Below are 20674 nucleotides of genomic sequence, written 5' to 3'. Positions count from 1 at the left end.
GGAAAAGTAAAAGTAAATTAAAGTAAAGTAAATGGTAAAGTGTAAAGTGTAAATGGTCAAGTTAAAGTAAAGTAACTGGTAAAGTAAAGGTAAATGGAAAAGTAAAGTCAATTAAAAGTCAAGTCAAGGTTAAAGGCAATTCAAGTGGTCGACCCACAGTACAACTTTAAATCAATTTAAAGTAAAAGATGCTTGTTAACTGACCCAAAAACTGATTTAATTTGAATGTAAAGTCAGTCATAATAACACTCAAGTAAACATTAGCAACTCAAAATGACGAGGGGAAACTTTAGGTAAATATTTTGTCTATAACCCGATTGAATTACTTCTGCTGCAAACTTAAATGAACCCTCTGTATTCTCATTAAGATACTTCATCTTGATTATTGGAGCAGTAGAAATGGTGGGTTGTTTGTTTAGAGGGCAGACGTCTCAAAGGAGTCTCAAAGGAATCCGTCATTTTCAGACTCAGGAATCAGGAATCTGGTGTTTGGGTGTCATTTCCTCGTCTCAAAAAAACTAGACTGAATTCCTCACTACACGCCCACATCCAGCTCCGGAGCAAAACACACCAACAATACAGGGTTTCACCCTTCAATTATATTACCATGTTGTATTTATGCTTTTCAAATGAACTTAAAGTGAGACAAATACAAACTTTACATCATAAGACAAGAGGACAGTACATTTTTCAGTAAGTATTTTTCAACGAGTGACAACAGTACTTGACCAGCCAAACAAATCATTTTAATTATGGCACAAATCATTCATTGTTGCTTTTTAAAGGATGACTGGCAGAGAGACCACGTGTGCTCTTACAGGATTATTGTCCGTCGTGTGGAGAGCGAAGGCACAGATGACCGAAGGTAAAACACTTCAGGTTTGTTTGGCATCTGAGAGAAAAGAAATGAGATTAGAATAATACAATAACACACACATAATCTGGGTTTTAGTGCTTGGAGCAGTTCGTGTTTGAAGGTTCTTTGTTTAGACTGGTTCTGGAAGCAAAATTCTCATTCATTTTCCAATAGACTGTTAAAGGTGGTATGGACGATTTTTTTTCATCAAATTTTTTATCATATTTCCTCGTGGCGTGGATAAATCATTTGTCCTGCCACGTATCAATCATAAAACCCACCTACCGCTCACCTGCAGCCGCGTGCTGTTCGTCCCCACGTTTCCGCGTGCCTAAGCGCATGGATCCATCATAATATAGTTCCCTCAGTGTACGGGGCAAAATGAAGACGGAGAAAGACAGTTCGAGCTGACGCAGAAGTGGACAGAAATCTACGGGAGATGAGCGATGCGATGCGCTCCGTTGCGCTAATAAACAAATGCACGTGTGTGTTGTATCGGTCCGCACGGAGGAGTGGCATGAGCACTTCCACCTGCGTTCTCAAATTGCCGAAAAATCGTCCATACCGCCTTTAAGGGAAAGACATAATCATTATATATCATTATAGCAGACATGCAAAATTAACCTTTATGAGCTTTTGATCGTGTTATAATGGTTTTGTTTTGATTGTGCGTTTGAGGCTTCAGTGCTGAGAGAATCCCCCCACTTCTCTCTACTTAGACTTGACGTTTGATTTTTCTAAATAATTGCAACCAATTCATATATTCAGGGTTCAAACATGTTGCATAATCATTGCTCAAAAATGAAAACATTTCAATTGCTTCAGTGAAAAGAAACCTTCTGTTCTGCCAGTCAATGGACCCCATCATGATTATGAACTATTATGAAGCCATTTTTGCGGTTTACAATTAACAAAAGGTAAAATGATGATCTACACATGTTAGAAAGTTCCCCAAAAAGCATTATATGTCTTTAAGAGTTTCAAAAAGGCATGATGGGAGTTGATTTCTTTCATAAACAAAAGAGAATCTTGCCCACTGTTCAGCTCCATAGAAAATCGTTTTAAAAGCCAAATTTAGTTTCCATTCGTAAAGTTTGAGCTTAAAAGAGTTTGTCGTCTCTGTACCTTTCGTGGGTGGAGTCGGTAAGAGCCGCCTCTGCTGCCTCGACACGTCCAGAGTGACGGACTGAAACACAAGCGTTTGTCACATGTCTTTCAGCTCCACAGGCCTGACCGAAACTGCAAACGCACAGAGTAATATCCAAAAGTAGTGTCTGTACCTTCGCTGCCGACGTCCTGGTTTTGGGGAAGCTCGACTGAGGGTCCACGTCGAGGCCTGCGCTTCTCAACGCAGCGATTCTGGACGAAATGTCTGAGATCTACGATAAGAAGAACGTTAAAGATGTAGATTTATAGGAGAGATACAGTCCAGTTATACATGTGAGTGCAAAACAATGAGACTGTGTTTAGGAGCAAACAAAGACGTAATGTAAAGAACACCAGGAGTAAATGCAAAAGGAGACACAGCTTCTACAAGTGTTACATAAAATAAAAAGGTGAATGACTTAGACAGGACTGATGATGAATAGGAATAATCAAAACGTAAGATAAACCAGGAAATGAATCAACTGTGACTAATCCAGGACTAAACACGATCATGAAGACCATCAGCCACCTGTAGCAGCTATCGTTCTTGCCTCATTTCCCCGTGCACCAGCAGCTCTGACGGCTTTTTAGACATTGACATAAGAAAACCACAAACTATAACCACAACGTGATGTGGTAAATGTTTTTATATCTTTGGGGTTTATAAAAGTTTCAGAAATATATCACATATTTACGGTAATCGTGTCTTATGGTCGAGATTTCAAACTTGTTTTTTATCATTTGTTTTATGTCTATGGTAACAAAACATAAATAAAATAGATTTTTCCTTCTTGCACAAAGATATTGTTTTCTTTATACATATTGTTCAAAGTGATACAATGTTAAATACCAAGACTAAAATGTCCCTAAAGTCCTATAATAACATAATACTGAAAATCTGATCTGATGAAACTGGTTTAGTTCTTTGTTGATTAAAGCTTTAGACTTCACAGTTTTTCTTTTTTGTTGTTGTAATCATTATGCTTGTATGTATATAAAAAATAATAAATGTATATAAAAGCACTGAATGACCTTCATGTCGGAGTGCTGGACTTGAGCTGCGGCTGTTGCCACTTGTTCCTCTAGGAAGTGGAGCTCTGAGTCGCTGGTGGAGCTGCTCACGGCTCGAACGCACTGCTCCAGATCCTCCAGCTCCACCTCCAGACCAAACACAGAACCAGCGGCTACGTAAACCTGAGACCAGACAATTCAACACTTTGTCATTTATTACTACTAGAGGCGGGAGACACTGACAAAAATGAGTATTCAGATAACGGAGTCAGACAATATTACATCGATCCAACAGAAATATCTCTAAATGTGTTAAAACTCTGTTAAAATATCTGTAAAGTGAATTGCAAATGTGACGCAATATCACTTTATACCCTTATTTTAAAGTTTACAACCAGAACATTGTTTAAATCCAGCTCTTTTTGTAGTATTTTATTTTAGTATAAACGATGAACATTCACAATATTATCTACATTTCAATACATTTCCGATCTCCAATTACACAATATATAGTTATATTTAGGCCACACTTGCTAGCAAAATATGAAACTATTAACTAGATTTCAATATTTGATCCAGTAGCTTATGTTTTATGTGGATGTTTTCCACATAAAACATCACATAAGCAGGAAACATAGAAATGAGGAGTGCAACAGTTAAACAGACAATGTGTGACTAGTCGACTAAAGATAATCATGGTCATTTTGATAATTGTAAGTGTTATCTGGAATATACAGACACTAAAACATACACAAAAAGACATGTTTATAACAAAAACAGTGGCATTATTAAATAAAAATGTGAAAAATAATAAACTACTTCAGATTTTCCTCAATAATACACATCATTTGTCATCATATTTCGACTTCATTTGGTTAAAAATGTATTTGAAAAGCCTAAATTTCCAATAAATATTATAGTTTGACAATCAAAATAAATAGTTGATGTAGACCGGTTGACTACTAAAATAACAGTTTGAAGCCCTAATAAATAAAAGCAACAAAATACCAGTGACAAATCCTTTAAGCATTGTTGAAGAGGTAACTTTTCATCAATAGAAGATCTCTTGTTTATTTGCTTTAAGAATTCACAGGAAGAATGACCACACACACTCGCACCATCAACAGACAGTTGAAAATGTCTTGCTCAAGGACACAGTGGCAGTTGCTTTCAAAATAAAGTAGACGTGTGATCCGATCTTACGTTTTCCTCAATCTGGCAGAGCTGCTGGTCCAGTTGTGTGTGGTTCTGGGATAGAGAGCTGGACAGGGCAGAGGGAGGGTCACGGGTCCCCTCCCCCTCCGTCTCCGTCTCCCGTAGCAACTGCTCTGTGGCGTTGAGCACCTTAAGGATCTCCGTCGTGATGCTGCACAGAGACTGAGCCGAGCGCCTCTGTGTGAGGGAAAAGGACGAGTTACAGGCTCAGTGAGAGTGAGAAGTGTTTTGCCTTTTCTTTTGACAAGAAAACTACTACGACGTAATTAGACATGTCACAATATCAAATTCAAGCAATTATTGTGAGAAAAAACAATTATTCAAAATTTTGACACAACAAAACAAAAGTGAAATTGGAATAGAATTAAACTAAATTAAGATCATTTAGTTTCATTCTATTCCAATAGTATGTGACTAGCTTTATGAAATCAAACTTTGTGAACGCAAAAGTGAAGTTTTTGTGCCACATAAAAAGGAAAACACATCTAGATGTTCCCTTTTGGAATAGAGTGAATTCAAATTATATATTGAATAATTTTCAGTGCCGCTTTTCAACATTTTGGTCAACTGCATATGTTTTTAAATGAACAGACATAAAGTTTGACTTGACTAAATGACTTAAAAGGCGCAATGGACGATTTTTCGGCGATTTGAGAACGCAGGTGGAAGTGCGCAGGCCACTCCCCCGTGTGGACTGATACAACACACACGTGCGTTTGTTTATTAGCGCGACAGATCGCATCGCATCTCTCGTCTCCCGTAGATTTCTGTCCACTTCTGAGTCAGCTTGAACTGTCTTTCTCCGTCTTCATTTTGCCCCGTACACTGAGGGAACTATATTATGATAGATCCATGCGCTTAGGCACGCGGAAACGTGGGGACGAACCGCACGCGGCTGCAGGTGAGCGGTAGGTGGGTTTTATGATTGATACGTGGCAGGACAAATGATTTATCCACGCCACGAGGAAATATGATAAAAAATTTGCTGAAAAAAAATCGTCCATACCACCTTTAACTTTGCTTAAAAAATTGTCACGATTACCGGAATTAGTTTTTTGTTCTTCCGATTATATTGTGAACTAAACAATCACGATTGTAGATTAACCCGAATTATCTTTACATCCTTATATGCAATTCTAGCTTTTGATTAATTAAATATGATTGGTGTAGTTTCATGTCCTGTTAATTCACGTTTTCACAGACTTATTGTCACATCTGCACTGCACTTCATTTAATCAGCTGGTGTTACTTCTTTAGCCACAGCTGCCCCGGGACAGACAGCCAACCATCCCTGAGACGAGCACCGTTCGCACATTCGCCCGAGGACACAACAACAATATGCACTCTGTGACGAGGAGAGAACACAGACGGACATTCAGCACTCACAGAACAGACACGTCCCCCTCCTCACCTGCTTTAGTCGCGTCAACACAAACTCACAGGCCTAAATAGTACGACCCGCAGACAAATGCAGCAGAACAAACCACGAGAGTAGAAAGAAACGTTAGTCAGAGGCGTGTGACAAGGACGAATGTCAAAAACTCAAATCAAATGAAGGTTAAAATTAAAAATTGACCTTTATTAACCAGGAAAGTGCTCCATGAACTTTTCATAGGGATGTGATTGATTTGCCTGAAAGTTCCCACAGCACGGCATTAAACTCTATGTGGGTTTCAATACGATGAGGAATTAAGACCGTTGCCATAGTGATGAACCATTGTAACTAAATATTGTATCTTTTGACTGGGGAAACGTTGCATAAAACATGAAGAAAAAAAAAACATGAATACTTTGAGCAGGCTCCAGTCTCCACAGATCTGACCTGTAACATGGCCTGTGGAGTCACCTGCTGCTCGTCTCCAAGGAGATGAGTAAGTTAAATGCTACGCAGCGGGACATCTCTATTTAGACAAGAAAAGTCACAAAGAGCACCTTTAACTTCATAAAGTTCTTAGTTGCTGAGCAGCTAAACCCACATATACAGACAGACTCAAATTGATGAATGTAATAAAGTTCAGAGTCGGAATCAAAAGGGCGTGAATGACTTTTTGGGTAAAAATGAGGGATATATTAATAAAAAACTCAAATGTTATGCACTGCAGTAGTTAAAACTTTCAGAGTAAATCATTTAGACAAAACATTGGCAGGAAAGGTCAGCGACAAAAGGGAATTTTCAGGTTTATTTTCAAACTAAAGTTGTTCATTGCTGTGTAATCTATAAACTTGATATGAAATCAGCTTTCAGGACAACATCGTTAAGTTCAGTTCAAATTGCGAGCTGTGCCTCTCTCAAGTTACACAAACATCACCAACACCCTTTCGATTCAGAGCCCTTCGTGTCATAGTTGCACGTTTACCTTTAGAATCTCCTCTGGGGACATCGAACCCTCTGGAGACGTGAAGATGTCGCTCTGCTGCAGCTTTGACTCAGGTCCTACATCTCGGTCTGTGTTTGAACTCGTCGTCCTCACATGCATCACTCCTTCCTCTAAAACGTGTGCATTTACGTGCATTTCTCCAAGTTTCTCCTCCGTCTCAACTACTTTGTTCGCTCCCATATGTGCCTTTTCTGTCGAATCTGAATCCATTTGACTCATTTTTCCACTTGAAACATTTCCCTCTCGTCTTTGCATCACATCAATCATTTCTCCCGATTCCTTGTCTGTCCGTCCATCCTCACATTCTCCTACGGCCACTGAATCACCCATCTCTCCTTGTTTTAAGTGCTCATTTGCTCCTCCCAAATGTTGCCCTCCCACCTGCATATCCTCTAACGTAATCATCAACATACCATTAATCATTCTGTCAAATTCAGCCTCATCGTCTTCACTATCCGATTGCCCGTCAACTAAAACCGTCTGCACGTTTGTCGACTCTTCGCTCACAATTTCGCCGTCGACGCCCGTGATCGTTTTGTAAACAGGAAAACCGGCGTCCCGTCTCGCGTCGAGCCCCGTAGGTCTTCCCTCTTCTTTAAGTTCAAACATACTAACATCGAAATCCCCTAAAGACTCCCGCCGGTCAAAACCGACGCTTCCTTCTGCGTCGCTCGCCACGGCCGCTCTCGTTTTGGACATTTCTAAATAGTTCAAGGGCTTAAAATGTTCCCTCAATTCAAGCACGTCGACGTCCAAATCGCCATCCGACTCCCGTCTGTCAAAATCGATACAGGTCGCGTCATTTTGGGCCGTTTCTTCCCGTCCTGCTCCGTCCAACTCGTCCTCGGTCGATGAAAACTGACAAATGCTCACCAAACCGGCTAAGTTTCTGACCCGCTCGCCTCTCTCCGCTTGCAATATCCACAGAGCTGCGTCGTCCGCGGCCTCCTCTGCACTTCCATCCTGATCCAGTTCGTCCTCGGTGGAAGAACACTGCGCGGCGCCGACTTGGCTGACCAGTTTGCAAACTTTAACGGCGAGTTCTTCATCCTTTCCTCCCCGCCCTAAGTCCTCATCTAGGCCTATACTATGAAGCTCGTCCTCCGTGGAAGAAAACCGAGTAGACTTGATTTCCTGCTCGAGACGGCAAAGTTTGAATTTAAGGTCTTCGTTCGGTCGTGCGTCTTCTTCCTCGCCGACGTCCGCTCTGTCCAAGTCATCGTCGGTAGAAGATGAATACCTCGATTGAGCCACTAATTTGTACAGTCGGTCTTTGGCTTCGTTGTCGAGCGCGACGTCTTCAGCTTTTCCATCGCTTTCTCCTTCGCCCAGGTCCATGTAATCTCCGCCGTTACGTTCAAAGACACCGTTTCGCGCCTCGGTCGAAGAGTCGGTTGAAGAGTCGGTCGAAGAGTCGCTGGAAGAGTCGCTGGTGCTCGCTTGTCCCGTGAGCCGTTGCAGTTTAATGGCGAGTTCCTGGTTGATCTGATTGGCACCGGGTCCGGCGATGTCGCTGTTGAGGTCAGGGGTCGTTGCTCCAGAGGTTACATTTTTGGGCGTGGCGGCGTCAGAGGAGCGAGGGGGTGTGTCTGTGTTTCTTTGATCCTGCAAAAAGACAAAACATTATGTCAAATGTCTACGTTATCTGCATGTTTTATGTCAAATTTGTACGTTATCTGTATGTTTTGTCAAATTTATACGTTATCTGTATGTTTTATGTCAAATTTATACGTTATCTGTATGTTTTATGTCAAATTTATACGTTATCTGTATGTTTTATGGCATCTGTCCTCGTTTGTCAGACATAACATAAATGTATGATAGAGGATTAACTGAACAGCACTAATCTTTGACCATATCCTAGTGTAAATAGTGTTTTTTGATTGCGGATGTAACTTGTACATGGTTTAAAAAGTGATAAAGTCATAAACGGGGCTCTATTTGCTTGACGATACTTTGACGATACTTTGACAATACTTTGACAATACTTTGACGATACTTTGATACTTTGACGATACTTTGATGATACTTTGACGATACTTTGAGATTGTTTTTGACACCATTTATGATCTGATTCAAGACCCTTGGCCGGTCAGGGAAGGGCTCTGCAGCGGTCAAGCCCAACCTGGAGGTCACTCAGAGTCCCCATAAAAGAGATGACAAATGAGGTGGTATTTTAAATGCTTCAGTACACTTTTATACAGTAATTACATCTGTATAAAGCCACACTATTTCATCCACTGCTCTGCACTGATGACGTGAAAGTCAAAAATGATTTGAGGAAAACTTTAAATAACTTTGAATAGAATATGCCAGGTTAACGAAACTTTAGTTTAAAAATGTCTCGAACCCACCTGTAAATATGAAGCATTGGCGTCTCTTTTACTCCTCCGTTTCTTCCTCGACCGCCGCACTCTTCTCTCCACCGGCGCCGCTCTCGTTTCCTCTTCCTCTTCCGTTCCTCCCTCCACATTAAAGTTCACGTCGATGATACTGGTCCTCCGGGACGACGACGGCTTCCGGATCTCCACTGGCACTTTGTTCATCAGCGCCTTGTTGTTAGCTTTCCAGTAGTTTCCCTCAGAATCTCGTCTCTCCTCTCCCGCGTAGTCCAGGCCCAGGTCTTCCAGCAGGTCCAAGTGGCCCATCTTCCTGTGGATCTCTTTGAGGACGGCGCCCCAGGAGCTCTCCGGCTCGCAGTCCGAGTCCATGGCCTCGTACGCCGACACGGCCCCGGACTCCCTCTCCAAAGCGCTGTACACCGGACTCTTCCTCTTGGTCAGCAGGTTGGGCCGGGACAGCTGGCCACTCTGAAGGACGAGCCAGTTTCCGTCAGGACTTTTGAGCACTGGGAAGGACACGGCAAGATTTTGAATAATACGACATTGAAACTATTGAATGCACGTTTCAGTCCACAACAAAACATGGACATAGTGTGACATGAAGCAGAAGATGGTGAAGTTTAACATGAAACTTTACATGTTCTCGTTTTAGTTCATTCAAACACATTATTATCATCAGTTGAAAGGACTTAATATTAATATCGCAACTTTGTGGAACCACTTGCAAACAAATGAATGTGGTTCAACATTTTTGGATCATAAGTTTGGATATTTCTTATTCCAAAAACTGTAAATCTCCCATGAAAGTTGTGCAAGCTCCTCCCAGCCATATGAAATCCTCAAATTCAACAACAGAACCGCGAGAAGAGACTTGTTTAACAGCATAAATCAGCTCATATTCTTTCTTCAGACAGAGCAGTGCCTCCAGTTCCATAAAAAATATATTAATATCAAAACTAGGGCTGCACAAAACATATCAATATTGCAATATATTTAGTTTGTTGCGACACACCAATGCTTTGTCTCGGTTAATGCTATATTATTTTCACATAGTTTGCCTGGTAAACTAGGTATTTATATTTGTGTGTTAATACACCTGAAATTATTGTGCCAAAATATGTTAAAAAATTTCAATAACTTTAATGTACCAGGAAACAGATGTTGTGCAGCTCTAATTGACAAAGCATGAGAGAAAGGTCCACACCAGAGTTGTCGAGTCGGTCCACGCTCTTCCAGGCCGACAGCGACGCTTCAGCGCCCTCTTTCTTCAGACTCTGGCGCGGACTCTTCACACTGTGAGAGTCGGTGTTCAACAGGGAGAGAGAGTGGGTCCTCTGTAGACACCATGAACTGTATTAGATTTTTTTGTTGAATTTATTAGAACGAACAGAGAACAGAACAAAAGACGACATACAAATGTCGATCATTGTTAAGAGGGAGATATTTGGCTGTACTAAGAGTTATTTTTTGGTGAGAGGAGTCAGTCTCCTGCTTGTCTCCATGGATATGTTATTAATTTGCCTGGAATGTTCCACAGTAAGTCATTACACTTAACACTTTTTGCATTAATTCAAAGATATTTTTATAACACAAAAATCCATTAAAAACATTGAATTATCACAGTCAGTGGTGTCTCCTCTCCACAGATCCCACCAGTAACTTGGCCTTGTGACATCACCTGCTTGTCTCCATGGAGTTAAAGTTTAAAGCCACACTTCAGAACATTCCAGGAAAATCAATAACCTCGCCTGAGAGACAAGCCTCCAAAACGTTATGAAGTACACCTCTAATTGTGATTGAGAAAGTACTTGAAAAGGTACTCCAGACCAGAGATATACATAACAAAATTTAAAGTAATTATGAATCTGTTGTAACCATCAGTTTACTTTTGACCACAGTAATAAAATAAGCTGTATTATAAAGCCTAGTGTTGTTGTGGGTGCGTTACCCAGAGTCCTTGCTGGTGCGGGGGCACAAAGTGGTCACAGTACGTGTGGGTTAAATCCTTGTCGTATTCCCTCTTGATCAGGTCCAAAGTTTTCCTGCGACTGATGATCTGAGGGCACAAGATTACGTGAGGTCTGAGGTTAATCCTGGACCGAGGCAATGACACAGGCTGCAATCTAGTACAGAGCAAGTGTTCAAGTGAAGCTAAACTGTGATAAACGTATGGCATTTCATTACTGACCAAGCCCAGGATAAAAACTATTACATATATCTATTCTACAGTATATATAGGCTATTTAAATGGCAAAACAATACTTTCCCTTGCTGATTAATAAAGTGTAAAGTTAAAGTGACATGTTATCAAAGTTGTGTTCCATTTTGCATTTCTTATTGATAAATGAGGAAGTACCTTTTCCACTATGGTTGTTGCCAGTTCCTCAATAAGTTCTCCTCGATGATCGCGCAGATAGTGAGCCTCATTCTGCCGTTCCTAAAACACCAAAAAAGAATGAATGCAAGTTATTATTATGTATCCAGTAGAAAAGTCCTAGTTATTTATGCGATTGCTGGTGACCTGGCAGGAAGTGTGGACTTCAGCTTTGGAAATGGCTTCATCGATCGTCTCTTCCGCCACTCGCCGCGCTACAGTCAGCGTCTCCGACATACTGTGCTCTAGACACACAATAAATACAACTTTATCTGACTCTGTAATGAAAAGCTCAACACTTGGGAGGCGCGTGCGTGTTTGCAACAGGCGACCAGGGGCATGTAAAGAGACAGATAAGGGAGGGTACGACACTAGAGATGGGTAATGTACCAACAACAACGTATGTTCTAATACTTTGAGTAAATCCTTTTCTGTTTAATGCAGCAGACACGTGCCAATTAATTATCAGGAATGTAGTAGTTTAATATATTGCAGTGGACATACGTTGAACATTAAATTACGGTTATTAACAAAATAGTTTGGACACGAACAATGCTCAGAAGAGTGCGTAAACCAAATGTGCTGAAAGTGTAAACATTTTAGTCATTTCTAATACAGATAATCAGTTAGTGCTTCAGCCTTTGGAGTAAGTAGTGTGTGTTATATTAAGTTTTTAACAAGTCATGACTTCTTCAACACTGGCGACAAAGTAAATTGGACGGTTGCACGTTGAATGCATTAAATCATCTCGCTGAAGCCGTTTGTGTCATTCACCTTGACTTTGCCTGTAGAAGGTGGAGTCGCTGCCACAGACGCTGCCATCGTTACAGACGCTCTCCTCGTATCCACTGCCATCTGCACAAAACAATGTTCACGTCAAAGCACACAGTATTGAGTGATTCAGAGTGAGGCATGTAAACACTATCAAATACAATCTAATATGAACGAAGGAGAGAGACATTCAGCATTCAGTAAATGATCTGATGACCCTGGGGCCAATGAGCTCTGACATATTGCTACAACATCATTTTGATGACGCATCAGCCGTAAGAACAGTACAGAAAAGTCAGGTCGCCCTGCCCCATCGCCCCGGCAACTGCAGCGGGTGATGGATTGATCAGTGTTTTTCAACCTTGTCACAGCCCAATCTTGATTGACAATATTCTGCAGCAAACACCAGCTACTAAAATACTCTCAAAATATTTAGGGAAAAAAGGGTGAGAATTAATTTAGCTTTTTTGCTGAAGAAATTTATCAGATCACTCCGAAAAGCATTATTTTAAAAATCCATGTCTGAATCCATTCACAGTACTTTTCCCCCCAAAGACACTACTGTTGGCTAGTCATTTTAACATGCAAATAGCGACTGGTTCAATAAATTGAGCAATATTTTTAGGGGCTCGATATTTTGTTGTGGTACTGTGATGTAATATGATAACATTTGAGCTGTGGAGGCATAGTTACAGTTTATAATCATATTTTCTGCTGTAATAATCGCATTGCATAACTAAATTGTGTACATTGTCCCGTCTAAATGACCTATGATGAAATATTTCCCTTTTCTGAAATAACCACGCAACAACAGTTTGTGGTTATGTAAGTGCATTAGTGCGGCCTCGTGTCTGGCATTACCGGCCTGATGTGAAGTACAGTAGGCCACTAGGGTCACTTTTAATCATTTTAGGGCCAAAGACGCGGCTCATGGATCTATTAAAAAGACGGCCCAGCTCCTCTGATTGGACGAGATTACGGAGATGTGCACTTAGTTTATGAGACACTTCAGCGATCGTAATCCCTCCAGGGGCCAGAGCAGAGTCGGACACAGGGCAGTGGAGTGTGGTTTTACCGTGGCTTCGACCCCTGGCAGATGGAGCTGCTAATACGCCGCGACAGTTGTGGCCCAAATTGGACATGTGACGACAGAAATGCTCACGCTACGAGCTAAACGGCTGTAGGTCAGAGCTTCACTGTGGGCGACGCGTGTGTGTGAAGGTGAATCAGCCTGTATCAAACCACTGCCATGATATAAGAGGGACAGACACACTGTATGATAAAAGCATTCATGGTAGAACTGAGACGAGAAACGATTACCTAGAGACAAGATGAAAGACGAGATTAGGTCCAGATCATTTATAATAAAAACCTGGTGATCACAATTTTAGCCTCAATTATTTTTAATTGTTGCACTGCTTTTTGAAACTACAACGTTCTTAAATGTGTTTAACTCACACACACGTAAAACTTTTCTGTCCAAGCCAAATGAAAAAGCATGAAAGAAATCTCAGGTGATAATCATTTTCTTTCTCTTGTGCCAATTTTATTTTGTGTCATTTTTTTGGCTCGAGATCTTGTCCCGTCCTTAAGTCATGGGTTTCAGCAGCAGCTTTTCCTGTTATGGTCTAATTTGGTAGAACTTTTGACCATTGAAAAGACAGATTTGTATTGTTTATTTAAATGGCAACAGTATGAATTTGTTTCATCAGTAAATCCCATGGAAATTCAAGTGATAGCCACAAATTCAATATCCGCCCCCAAATACATTTTGTTGTTAATACAGCGTAACATTGAAATCAAAATTGCAAATCATGATGTAGAGATCCATCCATCCATTTTCTACTGCTTGTTCCCTTTTGGGGTCGCGGGTGACTGGAGCCTATCCCAGTGACTTCGGGCCTTAGGCGGGGTACACCCTGGACAGTGGCCAACTTGTCGCAGGGCCAACACTGATGTAGAGATTTCTGTATTAAAACTATAAATTATTTAACAGTAACCAAGTGTAATATTTGTGTGTAGTTTTGCAGTAAATGGAAAAAGGCAGTAGTTTCTCTGTGTCCTGTAAACACTGTGCCCAGATCACTGCAGTCTGACCCAGATCTGTCACTGAGACGCAATATATTACCTTGACTGCCACTCAATAAACCCGTTACCCCCGTTTCCCTCGTTTGTTTTTTGTTTTTTTATGAACCTCGAGTCCGCAATAAAGACATTTAACAAAACCCAGTACGGCTGTGGAAGCATCTGGAGCCGCTCTGACCTACACAAAAGCAGATACTCCAAAATCCCTCATTTAAATCTAATCCGTCTCAATCATCGGCAGAAATGATCCACGAATATGAGCGAGCCCATGGAGCAGAGATCAGTCCAATACGAGCATTAATGCCATCAAAAAGACTGGAAAGAGTGGGAATTATGAACGAAACAACAACGTAGCAAAGATCTTCTACTGAAAGTGTTTTTCAGACTTCCTATAAGTGATCTGTTCTTTTCTTCTGTATCTACCTCTGTATCTTCCTGCGTTGCACCAATGAAATTTCCCCATGTGGGACAATAAAGGAATATCTTATCTTATCAGTTACAATGCTCTTAATTTGTGTGAACTTCTTGTTATAGTCACTGATGTAGTTTTAGACCACAGGTAACCAGTGAAAATGTTTACTAAACTGGAACTAAACCTGGTATTAAACCTAGATTAGGACTAGAACAGGACCACAACAAGAAGTCTACATCTGGACTACATTGTGCTCAAACAAAGACCAAACCAGACCCAGTTTAGTCTGTGCTCGTCTTAGTCTAGTTGGTATTTTACAAAGTACTACTTAAATTTAGACAACTGGTTCTGGTCATCAAATTGTTGTGAGAGGTTTTATTCCTTACTTGTCTTTGGCCAAACATTGTTCCAGTGTCGCGACTCTCATTTAAACTGAAATAAGTGAGGTTTAGGCTGTGGAGTGGAGTGTGTAGTGTGTTCGGTGCAGCACCTGTGAGCTCAGAGAGGATGCTGTGCTCCGTCAGGTGTTTCTTGTACAAAGTCTTTAAGACCTTAGCGCTGCCGAAACGTTTAAACCTGCTCTTCACATTAGTGTAGAACCACTCCAGGGACTGGGTCTTCAGCAGCCTGTGAAAGAGAGAGACTTCTGCTTATGCACACTTTTTGAAGCAGATCAAACTAATTACATGGCTTTTCCTTTCTTCGTTTTCTCCTGTAAGGCAAGACAATCCTGACAAATATGAGAAAACCATAGGACAGCCTAAAGGAGGTGTCCAAACAAGTCCAGGATGAACTATGACTTAAATTATCATTTAAAGCAAAATTATCAATCAGTTTTTGCTCCACTAGTTGATCAATTGGCTTGAAATAATAAATATTGAACCCAGTCAGAAAAATTAGACCTATCGATTAAACAAATGTAATCTTGTCAAAATAATCTTCAAAACTAGAGGCGTTTGTAACTTTTTTTCATTTTCAATCAGCTTTTTTTAAATAACTTTTTACTGTGAAGAATACAACTGATATTTAAATTGCATTCTGTATCTTCAAAACAACATTTCTAACATAACACGATACATTCAGAATTCAACAGTGTAAGTTTACATGACTAAAAGTGTGGAACGTCCCTCACCGGTGTTTCTGGCAGGAGAAGCAGAGCCAGCTCTTGCTCTTCTTGCTGTACTGTCGGCAGCTCCGGCACACGTTGAATCCACACTCTCCACACGGACGCTTCGGGTTCAGGAGGAACGTGAAAGGAGCGCAGCAGCGGATACAACAGCGCTGGTTAAAGCAGGACTGACGGGACAAGAGGTGACTGCGACTGCCCTCCTCTGCCAACTCCTGCTTCAGCTCACTGCAGAGGGAGGGAGGAGAGAGGAGAGAGAGGGAGGAGAGAGAGGGAGGAGAGAGGAGAGAGGAGAGGGATGGGGAGAGAGATGGGAGGAGAGAGATGGGAGGAGAGAGGAGAGAGATGGGAGGAGAGAGGAGAGAGAGGGAGGAGAGAGGAGAGGGATGGGGAGAGAGGAGAGAGATGGGGAGAGAGAGGGAGGAGAGAGGAGAGAGAGGGAGGAGAGAGGAGAGGGAAGGGGAGAGAGAGGAGAGAGATGGGAGGAGAGAGGAGAGAGGAGGAGAGAGGAGAGAGATGGGAGGAGAGAGGGAGAGAGAGATGGGAGGAGAGAGGAGAGAGAGGGAGGAGAGAGGAGAGGGGAGAGAGATGGGGAGAGAGATGGGGAGAGAGGGAGGAGAGAGGAGAGAGAGGGAGGAGAGAGGAGAGGGATGGGAGGAGAGAGGAGAGAGAGGGAGGAGAGAGGAGAGAGAGGGAGGTGAGAGGAGAGAGATGGGAGGAGAGAGGAGAGAGAGGGAGGAGAGAGGAGAGAGAGGGAGGAGAGAGGAGGAGAGAGGAGAGAGATGGGAGGAGAGAGGGAGAGAGAGATGGGAGGAGAGAGGGAGAGAGAGATGGGAGGAGAGAGGAGAGAGATGGGGAGAGAGGGAGGAAAGAGAGAGATGGGGAGAGGGAGGAGAGAGGAGAGCGATGGAGAGGAAAAAGGGCGAGGGGAGAGAGAGAGGAGGGATGGGGAGAGAGAGGAGAGAGATGAGAGAGAGGAGAGGGAGAGAGAGAGGAGAGGAGAGAGATGGGGAGACGGAGGGGAGAGAGGAGAGAGAGGAGAGGGAGAGAGAGAGGAGAGGAGAGGGATGGGGAGACGGAGGGGAGAGAGGAGAGAGAGGAGAGGAGAGAGAGAGGAGAGAGAGGAGAGGGAGAGAGATGAGAGGGAGAGAGATGAGAGAGAGGAGAGGGAGAGCGATGAGAGAGAGAGGAGAAGGAGGGGAGAGAGGGGAGAGGGAGAGAGAGAGGAGAGGGAGAGAGAGAGGAGAGGGAGAGAGAGAGGAGAGAGGGGGAGAGGAGAGAGAGGGGAGAGAGATGGGGAGAGAGACAGAAAACAGAGATGAGAAACAAACAGAAAGAAGAGAAACAGAAAGAGTAATGACGAGAAATAGAGAAAGACAGAAACCAATATAAAAGAGACAGATAGAGGGGATGGCGAGCAGTGAGAGGAATAGAGCGAGAGAGAAAGGATAGAGAAGGAGAGTTACAGTTACAATAGTTTGAGGCTGAAATTGAGTGGACTTTAAACTGAGCGAGGTGGTTTTTAGTGTTATAAATACTAATAAATACAGTGTCAGTTACTCAAGAATCACAACCATTTTCAGGTTGAGAGTAAAACAGAACAGCCTCGACTTGCACGGGGAAAGACAGTCCTTTAAGAAAGTATGTGAGACGGCCAAACTCCATTTTAAATATATTTTTGCAATTTTTCTGTCATATCATGTATGATTTTCAGACTTCAATGACAAAGATTCAGTTCAGAGTGCATATTTGAAACACTGAAATATCGCGCAAATCACACATTTATTGTTGTTCTTACAATATTAAAAAATACTTGCCCAGAATGTCAGGCTTTCTTTTCTGTTGGAATGCGTACAATATATATCCTTAAGAAGTTGGTAAAAGTGTGTGGGGTCAAATACACGTCCCTCCATCACAGACCATTGTAGTACTGTGTGAGTAAACGCCGCCTGAAGAATCTCCGTGTCTTTAAATACACTCTCTGTGATTCAATATTAACCGGGTGCATGTATGATTTATTTGGATCCTGCTGTGCTGCTCCAAAGGTTAAAAGGAGGAAACGCTGAATAAAACATGCCTCGACTGCAGTGGGACCTGGTCTGTATCCACTCACACACAGTCAAACCGCTTTCTAACCACAAGCTTGTTCTTCCAGGGACATAACATTTGTCATTTCAACCACCGTCTGCACCGTCTGTTTCTATAAACTATTCATTCTTCAGATTTACTCCACAAATATATTTTATAAAATACTCACATATGTATATTGTTTTTCCACTATCACCAAAATAAACTACAAAATGTAAGACAATAATGTAATGATCCTGCTTTTGCTTAAATAAAATAATCACTACTTTACAGTTTACGGTAGTTCATTCTAGGATTATCGTTTGCTTTCTTGTCCCACTTAAATGCTAATGTGGTTTAGTCATGGTTTAGTTCTTGTTTTGTCTCGTTTAGTTTTGTCTTAATTTGTTACCGTTATTTTCAAAATAATTCAGATGATCTACCAATAAAAACAATGACCTAGTTATAATTCATGTTGCCAGATTTTCCAAAAATAGACAGCCCTTGTACATAACTTCCACATGTCATATTATGTATGAAAAGTCGGAAATCACCCAGAGACACGCCAAGAGCAGTTTTCACAGTCCAAACGCACTCATGCACAAACTGAAAATAAACCAGTGATGCATTCTTAAGTATACATAAATTATCTATAAATAACCTGAGCATTTCCACAACTGTCAAATCCAAACAAACTGCCAGTTTGAAAATGTAAGTCCCGTTATTGTCTTATATTGCCCCCTCTTGGGCAATGTGTGTGCTGCGCTGTTAACTTGCATGCCGTTTATTGCCATTTTCAGGGGAAGTGGATACCAACACATAGTATATTCAGCTCGGCAACCATTATTGGATGGATTATGCTCATTAGGCAGCTTGTGTAACATTAATTGGTCTCTTAAAACTGTTAACGTATCCAGCTGGGCCCCCTAATACCTTCTAATGTGATTTAAGTAGATTATTCTTAATGTTACAAGCATTTCCGTGTATTATGTTTCACTGTTGTTTTTGGATGGAAATTAAAAAAAAAACAGTCTGCTCCCAATCAATGTCAGTCTCAGTCTGCGGAAGTTTGATTTCTAAACTAGTTTGGAGGATGTTTACATGACAAGTACCGGAAAGGGTTGTCACTTCCTGTCCAGAGTTTTAGACAATACAGGACTGGAGCACAGGGCATGATGGGAAATCTGTGCTGAAGTCCAAGAACCATTTATATTAGTGCGAACAAACAATGTTACTTTATCTAGTCCAAAAACACGAAAAGAATATTAATCGTCTTCTCACTTCAACAACTGAATTAAGCTTTTCTACATACAATTCAACACGTCTAACATCCAACTTTGAAGCTGACAGTGGAAATAGAGAAACACATTGGATTATACAGTTTATATTCACGCTTATATTCATTAAGCTGTTCAGATGTTCTTTCTGATAGAAGAAACTGGGTAATGATTGGTTCTACTTTATCTAGGTTTTATAAGGCACACTGTGAAAGCTCATCATACAATCCCTAATCTTTCTGAAATTGATAAAAAATAAATCAAAAATAAACTTTTACTACTCAAAAATGAACATGGATTTCTTCTCGTCTTTCATTTGGTCATTTGTGCTGTGTAACGTCTCTATAGAAGTCGCACCTTTTTTCATAGTTTTGGCCAGGGTGCAATCTACTATATTTATACTTATACTACTACTACTTATACTACTCCGGAGCAACTTATATGTGATATTATTTGTTATTTTCACACTTGCAACCACATTTCATACTCCAGTGCAACTTATATATGTTTTTTTTCTTCTCCATTATGCATTTTTGGCTGGTGCGACTTATACTCCGGTGCAACTTATAGTCCAGAAAATACGATATATATATATATATACAAAACTCCTCACAAATGACGACTTGGGAGAGACTTTCACGCGTCACTGACCTGAGTCGCTCCTCCTCTCTCTTCCGCAGCCTCATGTCTCTCTGAACCACCTGCAGAACATGCGCCGCCTCCAGGTCCGACAGTCCGGACAGGTCCAGCTTTCGACCCATGGTTCACACACTGTGCACATCAGGAAATAAACAACCATTTATTAACTTCCAACACAAATCTTTTGTTCCTTTTTCACACTCTTGAGCAGTGAGCAGCTTCATTATACTCACAAAGCTACTTTTCACATCCAGCAATCCACTTACAACAATCAGGCTCTCAGTATTCACCAGATTATCATTCCTCAACACTAAAGCTGTGAGACGAGAAGTACAATGGAAGTATTTTCAACACAAGCTACTGTTACATTTGAGTACAAGGGAGAAAAATGTGTTGTTTTAAAGCATAGAAACTGCAATTAATATGGAAATAACATGGCAATATGGACAAAATCAAAACTCTTACTAATTCGTTTTCTCCCACTTTTAACAATTACATAACACAAGCATACACAATTTTCAGCCACGTATCATTTGTAAAACGTTACCTGCAAAGACAAGTTTAAATCCCAGTGTGTGAGTTGGAGCTGCGTCCTGGAGTGGTTCTGTGCGATGGAGCCGTGTTTCCAGCAGCAGCAGCAGCAGCAGCAGCAGCAGCGCAGCAGCAGCAGCGCAGCAGCAGCAGCAGCAGCAGCAGCAGCAGCAGCAGCAGCAGCAGCAGCAGCAGCAGCAGCAGCAGCAGCAGCAGCAGCAGCAGCAGCAGCAGCAGCAGCAGCGGAGGAAGAGGAGGAAGAGGAGGAAGAGGAGGAAGAAGAAGAGCAGAGCCTGAACAGGTGGGACTCCTGAGCCAGGATTTTACTCAGCGACAGGAACCTGCACAACTTAAAGAGTACCATTTTATTACAAAAAGTTGAAAAGCTAAAAGAACAAAACTACCAATACATTCAGCTGCAGTGATGTTCTGCCACAGGAAAGA

General features: G+C 41.5%; 1 protein-coding gene across 2 annotated transcripts; it reads right to left on the bottom strand.

Moving 5' to 3' along the window:
* Positions 1–384: 384 nt before the first annotated feature.
* myripa (myosin VIIA and Rab interacting protein a) lies at positions 385–19838 on the bottom strand. Of its 2 annotated transcripts, XM_072440810.1 has the most exons (16): positions 19712–19838; positions 15723–15944; positions 15081–15217; positions 12097–12177; positions 11470–11567; positions 11305–11385; positions 10897–11004; positions 10153–10282; positions 8961–9454; positions 6586–8211; positions 5640–5672; positions 4217–4405; positions 3035–3196; positions 2137–2235; positions 1982–2042; positions 385–892 (listed from the first exon to the last, which is right to left on the bottom strand). In XM_072440810.1, exons 1-16 carry the CDS (start codon positions 19819–19821, stop codon positions 876–878), a joined length of 3648 nt encoding a protein of 1215 aa, XP_072296911.1. In that variant the 5' UTR covers positions 19822–19838; the 3' UTR covers positions 385–875. The 2 variants fall into 2 exon arrangements, with proteins under 2 accessions (XP_072296911.1, XP_072296912.1); XM_072440811.1 differs by lacking the exon at positions 5640–5672.
* Between the last annotated feature and the right edge of the window lie 836 nt (positions 19839–20674).

Source organism: Eucyclogobius newberryi, unplaced genomic scaffold, assembly GCF_026437365.1.
Source record: "Eucyclogobius newberryi isolate DKJ021-1_F unplaced genomic scaffold, fEucNew1.0.hap1 SCAF_12, whole genome shotgun sequence".
In the NCBI taxonomy this organism is placed as follows: domain Eukaryota; kingdom Metazoa; phylum Chordata; class Actinopteri; order Gobiiformes; family Gobiidae; genus Eucyclogobius; species Eucyclogobius newberryi.
Note: the sequence above shows the minus strand (reverse complement) of the source record. Positions and strands in the feature narration are given on the sequence as shown.